This window comes from Entelurus aequoreus, linkage group LG05 (assembly GCF_033978785.1).
Source record: "Entelurus aequoreus isolate RoL-2023_Sb linkage group LG05, RoL_Eaeq_v1.1, whole genome shotgun sequence".
Classification (NCBI taxonomy): domain Eukaryota; kingdom Metazoa; phylum Chordata; class Actinopteri; order Syngnathiformes; family Syngnathidae; genus Entelurus; species Entelurus aequoreus.
Genome location: NC_084735.1, coordinates 4,418,141 through 4,431,115, shown reverse-complemented (window position 1 = coordinate 4,431,115; position 12,975 = coordinate 4,418,141). Strand labels below are relative to the sequence as shown.

Here is a 12,975-nt window from a genome sequence, read left to right as displayed (position 1 = left end):
ACTGAAGAGTGAAATGAGGTTGGACTTCCTTTATTTCTCCAAGCGGGTGGAGTTACTCAGTATGTACAAGATGACACCACCCGCACACACCATCCTCTCCCTCTTCTTCACTTGGAGGACACAGACATCATGGCCGTGCTCTGCACAACTATGTTGCACTTCCAGCGCTGGAATGGACGTGAAGAAGGAGGGACAAGATGGTGGACTAGAAGACGAGGAGGAGTTCCAGGGCTAGAGTGGACAAGAAGAAGAAGAAGAAGACTAGGAGGAGGAAGAAGAAGAAGACTAGGAGGAGGAAGAAGAAGAAGAAGAAGACTAGGAGGAGGAAGAAGAAGAAGACTAGGAGGAGGAAGAAGAAGAAGACTAGGAGGAGGAGGAGGAAGAAGAAGACTAGGAGGAGGAGGAAGAAGACTAGGAGGAGGAGGAAGAAGACTAGGAGGAGGAGGAAGAAGAAGAAGAAGAAGAAGAAGAAGAAGAAGAAGAAGAAGACTAGGAGGAGGAAGAAGAAGAAGAAGAAGACTAGGAGGAGTGCAGGAAGCGGTTGAAGGCGTTGTAGGCAGACTCCAGGTCAAAGAGCATCTGGCGCACCTGACTGTCATCCAGCTCGTCTGAGGCCGACATGCTGCTGAGGGTGGCCAGCCTGCAGGTGGAAGATGAATGAATGAATGAATGTTGTCCACCATCACTGCCATCATGTGACCAGCAGAGCTCACCAGCGGCTGACTTTGTCCTTGGCCTCAGAGTCTGGAGGCATGTTGCTCATCCTGTTCATGGTCTCCATCAGCTCCCGCAGGTCTGGCTGGATCTGACCACAGAGTTGATTGATTGATTGATTGATTGATTGATTGACACTTGTATGAGTAGATTGCACAGTACAGTAAATATTCCCTACAATTGACCACTAAATGGTAACACCAAAATAAGTTGTTCAACGTGTTTAAGGTGTAGGTCAGCACACTGACACTCATCCTGATCACTAACTAGACTTGTTCAGAATCAGAATCAGAATCAGAATAGTTTTATTGCTGTGATGGTGGTGCCCAAGAAACGGAAGGAGTCCACAATGGGGACGGGGGTGGGAGAGTCAATCAGGGTGAGGGGGGATGGTGGGGCTGTGACTTTCCTGAAGTCCATGATCATCTCCACTGTTTTCTGGGCGTTCAGCTCCAGGTTATTGAGGCTGCACCAGGACGTCAGCCGGTCTACCTCTCTCCTGTAGGCGGACTCATCGCCATTCGAGATGAGCCCGATGAGGGTGGTGTCATCCGCAAACTTGAGCAGTTTTACGGATTGGTGACTGGAGGTGCAGCAGTTTGTATACAGGGAGAAGAGCCAGGGGGAGAGTACACAGCCCTGAGGAGTACCAGTGTTTGTGGTTCGACTGTCCGAGACAATCTTCCCCAGCCTTACGTGCTGTCTTCGGTCTGTCAGGAAGTCATTAATCCAACTGCAGAGGGAGTCGGGCACGCTGAGCTGGTAGAGCTTGTCTCGTAGCAGTCCAGGGAGGATGGTGTTGAAGGCAGAGCTGAAGTCCACAAACAGGATCCTAGCGTAGGTTCCTGGGGAGTCCAGATGCTACAGGATGAAGTGGAGGGCCAGGTTCACTGCATCATCCACAGACCTGTTGGCTCTGTAGGCGAACTGCAGTGGGTCCAGGAGGGGGGCGGTGATGTCCTTGAGGTGGGGCAGGACCAAGCGCTCAAAGGACTTCATGACCACAGACGTCAGCGCGACCGGCCTGTAGTCATTTAGTCCTGTGATCCGTGCTTTCATGGGAACAGGGACAATGGTAGAGGTCTTAAAGCAGGACGGCACGCGGCATAGCTCCAGAGAGGTGTTGAAAATGTCAGTGAAGACAGGAGCCAGCTGGTCCGCACAGTGTCTGAGAGTGGAGGGGGAGACACCATCCGGCCCGGGGGCCTTCCGCGTATTCAGCTTCAAGAACTGCCGGCGTACATCCTCTTCTTTAATGGAGAGGGTCTTTACAGTCTTATTGTGCTTTTGGAGTCCTGTGATGTCATTGGAGTCCTTTAACTCCTTTAATGATGTGCTGGCATTGGTGGGGAGGGTGATGGTGGGGGGAGCATGGCTTTGATGAGCTGAAGGCCGTTCATGACGACAGTAATGTGTGTTGAGGCCCTGAGCGAGAGTCCGGTCATTCAGGGCCTGGGGGGTTTTGGGCTTATAGTTCGTAAGGGCCCTTAGACCTCTCCAAACTGCCGCAGAATCATTGGAGCGGAACTGTTCCTGTAGACGGTTAGAGTACACAGATTTAGCTTTCTCCACTTCCCTGGTGAAGTGGTACTTCGCTTCTCTGTATGTACTTCGGTCCCCGCTTCTCCACGCAGCCTCCTTCTTCTTGCGCAGCTGTCGGAGCTTGGGTGTGAACCAGGGCTTGTCGTTGTTATAACAAACCCTGGTGCGCGTTGGAATGATGCGCGCCTCCTTGAACTGTATGTATGAGGTCACAGTGTCCGTATACTCGTCCAGATTGTTCGTGGCCGCTCCAATTGCCTCCCAGTCTGTCGTTTCCCAACAAGCACGCAACTCGTCCACAGACTCGGCGGTGAAACACTTAATGTTCCTCATAACAGGTTTAGCCAGTTTCAGTCTCTGTCTGTATGAAGGGATTAAGTGCACCATCACGTGATCTGATAGTCCAAGAGCAGCGCGCGGGACTGCATGAAAAGCCTTGCTCAATGTAGTGTAGCAGTGATCCAGCGTGTTCTCCTCTCTGGTCGGGCATTTAATAAACTGTCTATACTTTGGTAATTCCTGGCTCAAATTTCCCTTGTTAAAGTCACCAAGCACGATAACAAGAGAGTCAGGAAAAGACCGTTCCACATGTAAGATCTGTCCTGCGAGCGCGCGCTGAGCGTCACGCACGTCCGCGCCGGGCGGGATGTAAACAGCCACGAGAATGAATGAAACAATCTCACGCGGTGAGTAAAAGGGCTTACAGTGGATGAAGAAATATTCCAGAGAAGAAGAACAGTGTCTAAAAATGACAGTCACGTCTGTAGACCAGCTATTGTTGATAAAGAAGCAGAGTCCCCCGCCTCTTTTTTTGCCAGACAGCGCCGCGTCTCGGTCCGCGCGGAGGAGATGAAAGCCCTTTAGTTGAAGCGCGCTGTCCGGGACACTTGCGCTCAGCCAAGTCTCCGTGAAGCACAACACACAAGATGAGGAGAAGTCCTTGTTCCTTCTCATCAGCAACGCTAGCTCGTCCATCTTGTTGGCAAGTGAGCGGACGTTGGAGAGGAAGATGCCTGGTAGAGGCGTGCGTAATCCCCGTCCGCGAAGACGGACAAGTGCGCCCGCTCTCTTTCCTCGTCGATGCGGTTTCCCTCTTTTGATCGCAGAATGGACCAAATCCGCAGCGGACGCTAAGATGACTGGTAACAAGTCCATAGGGATGGTGGATCTGATGTTCAGTAGCTCTTCGCGGGTGTAAGAGCACCCGGAAACACAATTTATGTACAAAAACAAACAAAACAGAGCGCACGAAAGCACCGAGGCAGCCTTCATCTGCGCCATGATGATGACGTTAGATGTTAGGTGGCATGCACCGCTAACATGTTCTAGATGTTAGGTGGCATGCACCGCTAACATGTTCTAGATGTTAGGTGGCATGCACCGCTAACATGTTCTAGATGTTAGGTGGCATGCACCGCTAACATGTTCTAGATGTTAGGTGGCATGCACCGCTAACATGTTCTAGATGTTAGGTGGCATGCACCGCTAACATGTTCTAGATGTTAGGTGGCATGCACCGCTAACATGTTCTAGATGTTAGGTGGCATGCACCGCTAACATGTTCTAGATGTTAGGTGGCATGCACCGCTAACATGTTCTAGATGTTAGGTGGCATGCACCGCTAACATGTTCTAGATGTTAGGTGGCATGCACCGCTAACATGTTCTAGATGTTAGGTGGCATGCACCGCTAACATGTTCTAGATGTTAGGTGGCATGCACCGCTAACATGTTCTAGATGTTAGGTGGCATGCACCGCTAACATGTTCTAGATGTTAGGTGACATGCACCACTAACATGTTCTAGATGTTAGGTGGCATGCACCGCTAACATGTTCTAGATGTTAGGTGGCATGCACCGCTAACATGTTCTAGATGTTAGGTGGCATGCACCGCTAACATGTTCTAGATGTTAGGAAGCAAAACAATCCAAAAATAATACCAAATAAAATCTGTAAAGTACATATTTGAGCAATATTATAGTTATTGTCAGTCTGTGGAACGCTCTCCCTGACCACCTGAGGGCACCACAGACTGTGGATGCTTTTAAAAAAAGGCTTAAAAACCCTTCTTTTTTTAAAAAGCCTTTTTTTTTTTAGATATATGCATACTAGTTTTAGCTATTTGGCTGTTCTAGTTTTTATTTTCATTTTTATCATATTTGTATTTTTACAAGTACAGCGTCAGAGTAACTGCGCAGAAGTTACCGCACAACTTTGTGTTCCCGTGAGTTCAGGTCGACCTGCGACAAGACAAACGCGGTCTTTGATGTTATCAGGCAAAAAGGCTGGTGAACCTCCGGTTTCTTTGATCGATTGGACAGCCACAGGAAGACCTTGGTCTACAAAGCAGAGAGGGGGGAAAACCAGACACCTTTTCTTTGAACTGCTTATGACCGAATGCAACAGCGGTTTATGACCACCTCCCCTTTCGGAGCAGCTGTTTAATGTAATGTAATGAGACAATGCCCAAATAAAGGAGGAGCGCGTTGGGACTGCCTTCATGTAGCTGAGTGTGCAGCCCCACACCTTTCTCCCCATGAGCTAAATTGAATCCTGTCTCTGTTTGATTCCTTGGCTTCTTGTCTTGTCTAATAGATGTCATGGCTGTTTGAACCTGGTGATTGTGTTTCCCACAAAGAGGCTAATGGAGGTTAAGAGTGGTGAGTTGAAGGTACCTCGTCCATGGCACGTATCTCCAGCCTCAGCTTGTCCATCACGGTGATGAAGAGCTGCAAGGAGACACACGGTCAGTCGTGCTTTGCTGGCTGGTGAGGAGGAAGACGAGCGAGGGGAGGAGCGTACAGAAACGATATCAGCGATGCAGCGGTTCAAGTTGCCCTTGTCGTCCTTGATGGTGATGGGCCGGTCCTCCTTGATCCTCTCCATGGCCAGAGGACAGTCCAGCTGCGGACAGGCAGGGAGGTGTTCAGGAGGCCCAACACAAAAAGGACCACGGACTCACTCGGTACTTGCGGCAGAAGTCGTCGATGGAGCCCACGTCGGAGCCCTGCACCTGCTTGAAGGCGGCCTTGTACTGGACCAGGAGTCTGGAGCAGGAGGCCGTGTACCTGGGAGAGCACGTTAGAACCCTCCTGTGGGACTTAGTCACCCGTCACTCACTCGTTAGGCGTCACACAGTCCTTGATGTAGGCCTTCTCCAACGCCTGCAGGGTCTTCACTACAGCAAACAGCTCCGCCATGTTGTCGTATCTGAATTATAGATAATACAGAGCCAGAAGTAGCCTACATTACACACTAGAAGGTGACAGTTATAGATAATACAGAGCCAGAAGTAGCCTACATTACACACTAGAAGGTGTCTATTTTTCACATGTGAATAATGCTGTATAGAAGACTGTATTTACATAATTCACATGTGAATAATGCTGTATAATACTGTATTTATATTATTCACGTGTGAATAATGCTGTATAATAGACTATATTTATATTATTCACATGTGAATAGTGCTGTATAATAGACTGTATTTATATTATTCACATGTGAATAATGCTGTATAATAGACTATTTATATTATTCACATGTGAATAATGCTGTATAATAGACTATATTTATATTATTCACGTGTGAATAATGCTGTATAATAGACTATATTTGTTATTCACATGTGAATAATGCTGTATAATAGACTATATTTACATTATTCACATGTGAATAATGCTGTATAATAGACTATATTTACATTATTCACATGTGAATAATGCTGTATAATAGACTATATTTACATTATTCACATGTGAATAATGCTGTATAATAGACTATATGTACATTATTCACATGTAAATAATGCTGTATAATAGACTGTATTTATATTATTCACATGTGAATAATGCTGTATAATAGACTGTATTTATATTATTCACATGTGAATAATGCTGTATAATAGACTGTATTTATATTATTCACATGTGAATAATGCTGTATAATAGACTGTACTTATGTTATTCACATGTGAATAATGCTGAATAATAGACTATATTTACATTATTCACATGTGAATAATGCTGTATAATAGACTATATTTATATTATTCACATGTGAATAATGCTGTATAATAGACTGCATTTATATTATTCACATGTGAATAATGCTGTATAATAGACTGTATTTATATTATTCACATGTGAATAATGCTGTATAATAGACTGTATTTATATTATTCACGTGTGAATAATGCTGTATAATAGACTATATTTATATTATTCACATGTGAATAATGCTGTATAATAGACTGTATTTATATTATTCACATGTGAATAATGCTGTATAATAGACTGTATTTATAGTATTCACATGTGAATAATGCTGTATAATAGACTGTATTTATATTATTCACATGTGAATAATGCTGTATAATAGATTATATTATTCACATGTGAATAATGCTGTATAATAGACTATATTTATATTATTCACATGTGAATAATGCTGTATAATAGACTGTATTTATATTATTCACATGTGAATAATGCTGTATAATAGATTATATTATTCACATGTGAATAATGCTGTATAATAGACTGTATTTATATTATTCACATGTGAATAATGCTGTATAATAGATTATATTATTCACATGTGAATAATGCTGTATAATAGACTGTATTTATATTATTCACATGTGAATAATGCTGTATAATAGATTATATTATTCACATGTGAATAATGCTGTATAATAGACTGTATTTATATTATTCACATGTGAATAATGCTGTATAATAGACTGTATTTATATTATTCACATGTGAATAATGCTGTATAATAGATTATATTATTCACATGTGAATAATGCTGTATAATAGACTATATTTATATTATTCACATGTGAATAATGCTGTATAATAGACTGTATTTATATTATTCACATGTGAATAATGCTGTATAATAGACTGTATTTATATTATTCACATGTGAATAATGCTGTATAATAGATTATATTATTCACATGTGAATAATGCTGTATAATAGACTATATTTATATTATTCACATGTGAATAATGCTGTATAATAGACTGTATTTATATTATTCACATGTGAATAATGCTGTATAATAGACTGTATTTATATTATTCACATGTGAATAATGCTGTATAATAGATTATATTATTCACATGTGAATAATGCTGTATAATAGACTATATTTATATTATTCACATGTGAATAATGCTGTATAATAGACTGTATTTATATTATTCACATGTGAATAATGCTGTATAATAGATTATATTATTCACATGTGAATAATGCTGTATAATAGACTGTATTTATATTATTCACATGTGAATAATGCTGTATAATAGACTATATTTATATTATTCACATGTGAATAATGCTGTATAATAGACTGTATTTATATTATTCACATGTGAATAATGCTGTATAATAGACTGTATTTATATTATTCACATGTGAATAATGCTGTATAATAGATTATATTATTCACATGTGAATAATGCTGTATAATAGACTGTATTTATATTATTCACATGTGAATAATGCTGTATAATAGATTATATTATTCACATGTGAATAATTCTGCATAATAGACTATATTTATATTATTCACATGTGAATAATGCTGTATAATAGATTATATTATTCACATGTGAATAATGCTGTATAATAGACTGTATTTATATTATTCACATGTGAATAATGCTGTATAATAGACTGTATTTATATTATTCACGTGTGAATAATGCTGTATAATAGACTATATTTATATTATTCACATGTGAATAATGCTGTATAATAGACTATATTTATATTATTCACATGTGAATAATGCTGTATAATAGACTATATTTATATTATTCACATGTGAATAATGCTGTATAATAGACTATATTTATATTATTCACATGTGAATAATTCTGCATAATAGACTGTATTTATATTATTCACATGTGAATAATGCTGTATAATAGACTGTATTTATATTATTCACATGTAAAAAAAAGTATAAGTGTTTATTGTGAGCGAACTGTGGTGCTGAATTTCCCCCAGGGATCAATAAAGTACTTTCTATTCTATCATATAGTTTAAATACATCCTTTTTTTAATCTTCTGTATCCGTAACGTGTGTCTTCTCTTGTCAATATGTAAGGATAGTGTTGCATCATCATTTAGGAGGCTAGTTTGAACTGATTTCATGCATGTCGAGTGATCAGGAAGGAGTGAGTGACACTTACTTCTCTCTTTCTCTGGCGTTTTTGTACAATTTCACCTCCTGAAAACATATCAAACGTCAATAAGGCACATTGTACTGGGGTTTCTTAGGGTCCGCCCTAATTAAAAGGAACCTATTGTATTTGTAAGGTTTTATTAGGGTTCGCATGTACCCTGTATAAAGGACTCCCACAGTGAGTCCTTTATACAGGTACAAAGGAACCTATTGAAATTGTAAGGTTGATTATTATTCCGCAGCTTTGCACACTACTTTGCCCCCCTTAACATGCTTCAAAACTCACCAAATGTTATACACACATAGAAAAACTGGGACAGCGCACTTTAGTAAAAAAACCAAACCCCAAAAATCAAAATTGCGCTCTAGCGCCCCCTAGGAAAAAAACAAAAACAAACTGCCTGTAACTCCCACTAGGAAGGTCATAGAGACATGAAACAAAAACCTGTATGTAGGTCTCACTTAGACCTACAATTCATAATTTCACATCCTTGGGCAAAAACCTACAGGAAGCTGGCAATTTCCCCTTCAACACAAAAAATGACTAAAAACACTCATTTTTGCCTCTTTGAGCTGTAATTTGACCCCCTTAAAATACCTCAAAACTCACCTAACTTTTTACACACATCGGGACTGGTGCAAATTGCGATCTAAAAAAAAACAAACCGAACCCCAAAACTAACCAAAACAGAGAAAAAACTGCTTCTCAGAGGAAAACTCAGACAAAACTACTTGTAACTTCCGGTAGGAACGTCTTAGAGACATGAAACAAAAACCTCTACGTAGGTCTCACTTATACCTACATTTCATAGATTGACACCCTTCAGCAAAAATCAACAGGAAGTTTGATATCCCCCCTTCAAAACAAAATGTTTGTAAAAAGCGGTCACCGAACATCAAACGTTATCTCCTCTGAGCGCGTTTGTCGTTTCGGCTTCAAACTACTACGGGAGAGAGATTGAACCCTTCGGATTAAAAGTTGACGAAAGCGTTTTGATACGTGCTACCGTTTAGATTTTACGAGCCTTCAAAGAACCACTGCTCTGATGCTGCTCCGCTGCCTATAACTTTGCCCCCCTTAACATGCTTCAAAACTCACCAATTTTTTTTACACACATACAAAAAGTGTGCCAGAACAAGTTAGTCAAAAAACCAAACCCCAAAAATCGAAATTGCGCTCTAGCGCCCCCTAGGAAAAAAAACAACAACAAACTGCCTGTAACTCCCACTAGGAAGGTCGTAGAGACATGAAACAAAAACCTGTATGTAGGTCTCCTCTAGACCTACAACTCATAATGACACATTCTCGGGCGAAAACCAACAGGAAGTTGGCAATTTCCCATTTTAGACAAAAAAGTACTAAAAACACTGCTTTTTACGTCTTTGACCTCTAATTTGACCCCCTTAAAATACTTCAAAACTCACCAAAATTCTCACACGCATCGGGACTGGTAGAAATTGCCATCTAAAAAAAAAAACAACCCCAAAACTCAAAATTGTGCTCTACATAATTTTTGAAAAAAACAAGAGAAAAAACTGCTCCTCAGAGGAAAACTCAGACAAAACTGCTTATAATTTCCGGTAGGAACATCTTAGAGACATGAAACAAACCCCCTCTATATAGGTCTCGCCTAGACCTACATTTCATAGATTGACATCCTTCAGCAAAAATCAACAGGAAGTTTGCTATTCCTCCTTCAAAACAAAATTTTTGTTACAACCGGTCACCAAACATCAAACGTTATCTCCTCTGAGCGCGTTTGTCGTTTCGGCTTCAAACTGCTACAGGAGAGAGATTGAACCCTTCTGATTAAAAGTTGACGAAAGCCTTCTAATTAGTAGTACGGTTTTGATTTTACAAGCCTTCAAAGACCCGCAGCACTAAAGTTGCTCCGGTGCCTATAATGACAACGGAAAATGCAATTATTGCTTTTTTGTCCTCAAAATTCTACACACAATACCCTATAATGACAATGTGAACTCTGACACAACTTCCTCTAACTCCCAGTACGAATATCGTAGAGACACGAAACAAAAACCTCTATGTAGGTCTCACTCAGGACTACCACTGGACAAAAGTATTGGGACACCTAGGACTAGCACCTGCCAAAATGCGGACCCGTCCAACGCTGCTTGCAGCTTTAATTTGGTTTCTATCTGCATTTGAGCCTGCTATCATGTTAGCTATGTAGCTAAGTTAGCTTCTATTTTTTTTTAGCTTCGCAAAGCTGAAAATTATTAACCGTGTATTTACATGTTCAGTCACTGTGAATGTCCATTTCGCGTTCTCGACTCTCATTTTCAAGAGGATATAGTATCCGAGGTGGTTTGAACTACAAATCCGCGATCCACAATAGAAAAAGGAGAGAGTGTGGAATCCAATGAGCCAGCTTGTACCTAAGTTACGGTCAGAGCGGAAAAAGATACGTCCTGCACTGCACTCTAGTCCTTCACTCTAAAGTTCTTCATCCACGAATCTTTCATCTTCGCTCAAATTAATGGGGTAATCGCCACTTTCTCGGTCCGAATGTCTCTCGCTCCATTGTAAACAAAGCGGAATTGTGAGGAATCCTTTGTCTTGTGACGTCACGCTACTTCCGGTAGGGGCAATCAGATACCAAAAGTTGCGATCTTTATCGTCGTCGTTCTGTACTAAATCCTTTCAGCAAAAATATGGCAATATCGCGAAATGATCAAGTATGACACATAGAATGGATCTGCTATTCCCGTTTAAATAAATAAAAACTCATTTCAGTAGGCCTTTAAGGTGTTGTTATTATTATAGCAAATAATACATTGCAAAAATCAGTTTGAATGGAGAATCGTGTTTATGAATCAAATCCTCACCCCAAGAATCGTAATGGAATGGCGAGGTGCCCGAAGGTTCACACCAATAACAATTGAATGTTTGTATTTATATCAAAGTTTAAAACATTTCCTGTCAAAATGGAAACAATGAAAACATTTAGTAAGAAAGATGAAGTATCCACATTATTCCCATGCTTTGACAGCTGTGTTCTAGAGGCGGGCAAACGTGAATAATGTGATTCTTACCTCATACAACTCGGGCTTATTGGCTGGAGCTGCACAAATACACAATTTTAGACACCAACACCCGAATTGTCGGTCATGTTTGGGTGGAAAAGAGAACTATTGAGAGTGTCTTACCTCCTCCCACACTCCCGGTCACTGGTATGCCATGAAACATGATGCTTCTTCTGTTTCCTGGTCTAGAAAAGGGGGACATGTGTTGACTATTCAGCCATGTTGTCATGTCAAGCTGGGGTTGCCAACTGTCATGTATTTATTTAGCAACAAACGTACACAAAAGTATTTAGCACGGTCTAACTCATAGACATGTTCTAAGGGTACGCGGCATGGAGCGCTACTGCCTACTGGCGCTGACGAGACGCGGGGCTGCCATCTTGGAGTGGTGATCCGCTCCGCTCAGTGCGATTCATTTGGCAGGAGCAATGAACATTTCATTCATCTTACCTCACTGAATACCACTGATTTTCATACTCTTGTTTGCTAGCAGCTAGGATTTCAGTGCCATTGAAGATATTTGCTCCGTCTCAACTCTGTGCTAATATTCTTTTCACAAAATACAACCAATAGTACGTTAATGTTAAATCTTACTTGTAAAAAGTAATCCCCCGATTCCTATTTTCAACAGCCCGCTCATTTGAGCAGGAAAACGCTGAACACCATCTTTGTTTTCTGCCTGTCAACTGTCAGTTTAGCATCTTTGTTTTCTAGCTGTCAACTGTCAGTTTAGCATCTTTGTTTTCTACCTGTCAACTGTCAGTTTAGCATCTTTGTTTTCTACCTGTCAACTGTCAGTTTAGCATCTTTGTTTTCTACCTGTCAACTGTCAGTTTAGCATCTTTGTTTTCTACCTGTCAACTGTCAGTTTAGCATCTTTGTTTTCTACCTGTCAGCTTAGCATATTTGTTTTTTTACCTGTCAACTGTCAGTTGAGCATCTTTGTTTTCTACCTGTCAATTGTCAGTTTAGCATCTTTGTTTTATACCCGTCAACTGTCAGTTTAGGCTCCTCATCACCACTTCAAGATGGCGGCCCAATTTATAAATAAAGGTTTATAAAATTCAAAAAAATAATAAAATAAAGGAAAGTAGGCAACTCTACCTCGAGCAGGCTCGGTTAGCTCGCCCAAACCCGTAAAAATCAACAAAAATAACAGATATATAACAAATATTGAACCAATGTTGTCACTAAGTTTCCTTTACTAAACTAGATAGCATAATGTTAGCATCGTATGCTAGCTCGTAACTGCGGCCGGTAAAACAAAGTAAATGCGGTCATAGTCGGTAAAAAATAAACTTTTGGTACGTGTGAGTGTTGCTCAATAAGATGGCATGTCCGTAGAGTTTGAACTTTGTTCATTGCTGTGAATAAAAAGGGAAAGAAAAAGACACTTACTCTGTTGGCCGAGCCGCTATGACGTCACTGTAAACACTTCCTCCTCCTGAGGACCAGCGAAGGTGTGCCCG

General features: G+C 40.8%; 1 protein-coding gene across 4 annotated transcripts; it reads right to left on the bottom strand.

The window, feature by feature from the left end:
* Window positions 1-14: 14 nt before the first annotated feature.
* Window positions 15-12,963, bottom strand: LOC133649560 (vacuolar protein sorting-associated protein 28 homolog). 4 transcript variants are annotated; one of them, XM_062046153.1, is made up of 11 exons: window positions 12,905-12,963; window positions 11,630-11,691; window positions 11,516-11,544; window positions 8,469-8,506; window positions 5,377-5,466; window positions 5,219-5,324; window positions 5,059-5,160; window positions 4,932-4,985; window positions 714-805; window positions 508-640; window positions 15-363 (listed from the first exon to the last, which is right to left on the bottom strand). In XM_062046153.1, the coding sequence occupies exons 2-10, from the start codon at window positions 11,667-11,669 to the stop codon at window positions 520-522; spliced, it is 672 nt and encodes a 223-aa protein (XP_061902137.1). In that variant the 5' UTR covers window positions 11,670-11,691; window positions 12,905-12,963; the 3' UTR covers window positions 15-363; window positions 508-519. The 4 variants fall into 4 exon arrangements, with proteins under 4 accessions (XP_061902137.1, XP_061902138.1, XP_061902136.1 ...); XM_062046154.1 differs by having other exon boundaries at window positions 15-315; window positions 514-640; XM_062046152.1 differs by having other exon boundaries at window positions 15-640.
* Between the last annotated feature and the right edge of the window lie 12 nt (window positions 12,964-12,975).

Coding starts and splice junctions, on each gene's coding strand:
- LOC133649560 (XM_062046152.1), bottom strand. CDS start 11,669: ATGTTTCATGGCATACCAGTGACCGGGAGTGTGGGAGGAG. Junction 5,161..5,218: donor ACTTCTGCCGCAAGTACCGA/GTGAGTCCGTGG, acceptor GCCTGTCCGCAG/CTGGACTGTCCTCTGGCCAT. Junction 641..713: donor AAGGACAAAGTCAGCCGCTG/GTGAGCTCTGCT, acceptor TTCCACCTGCAG/GCTGGCCACCCTCAGCAGCA.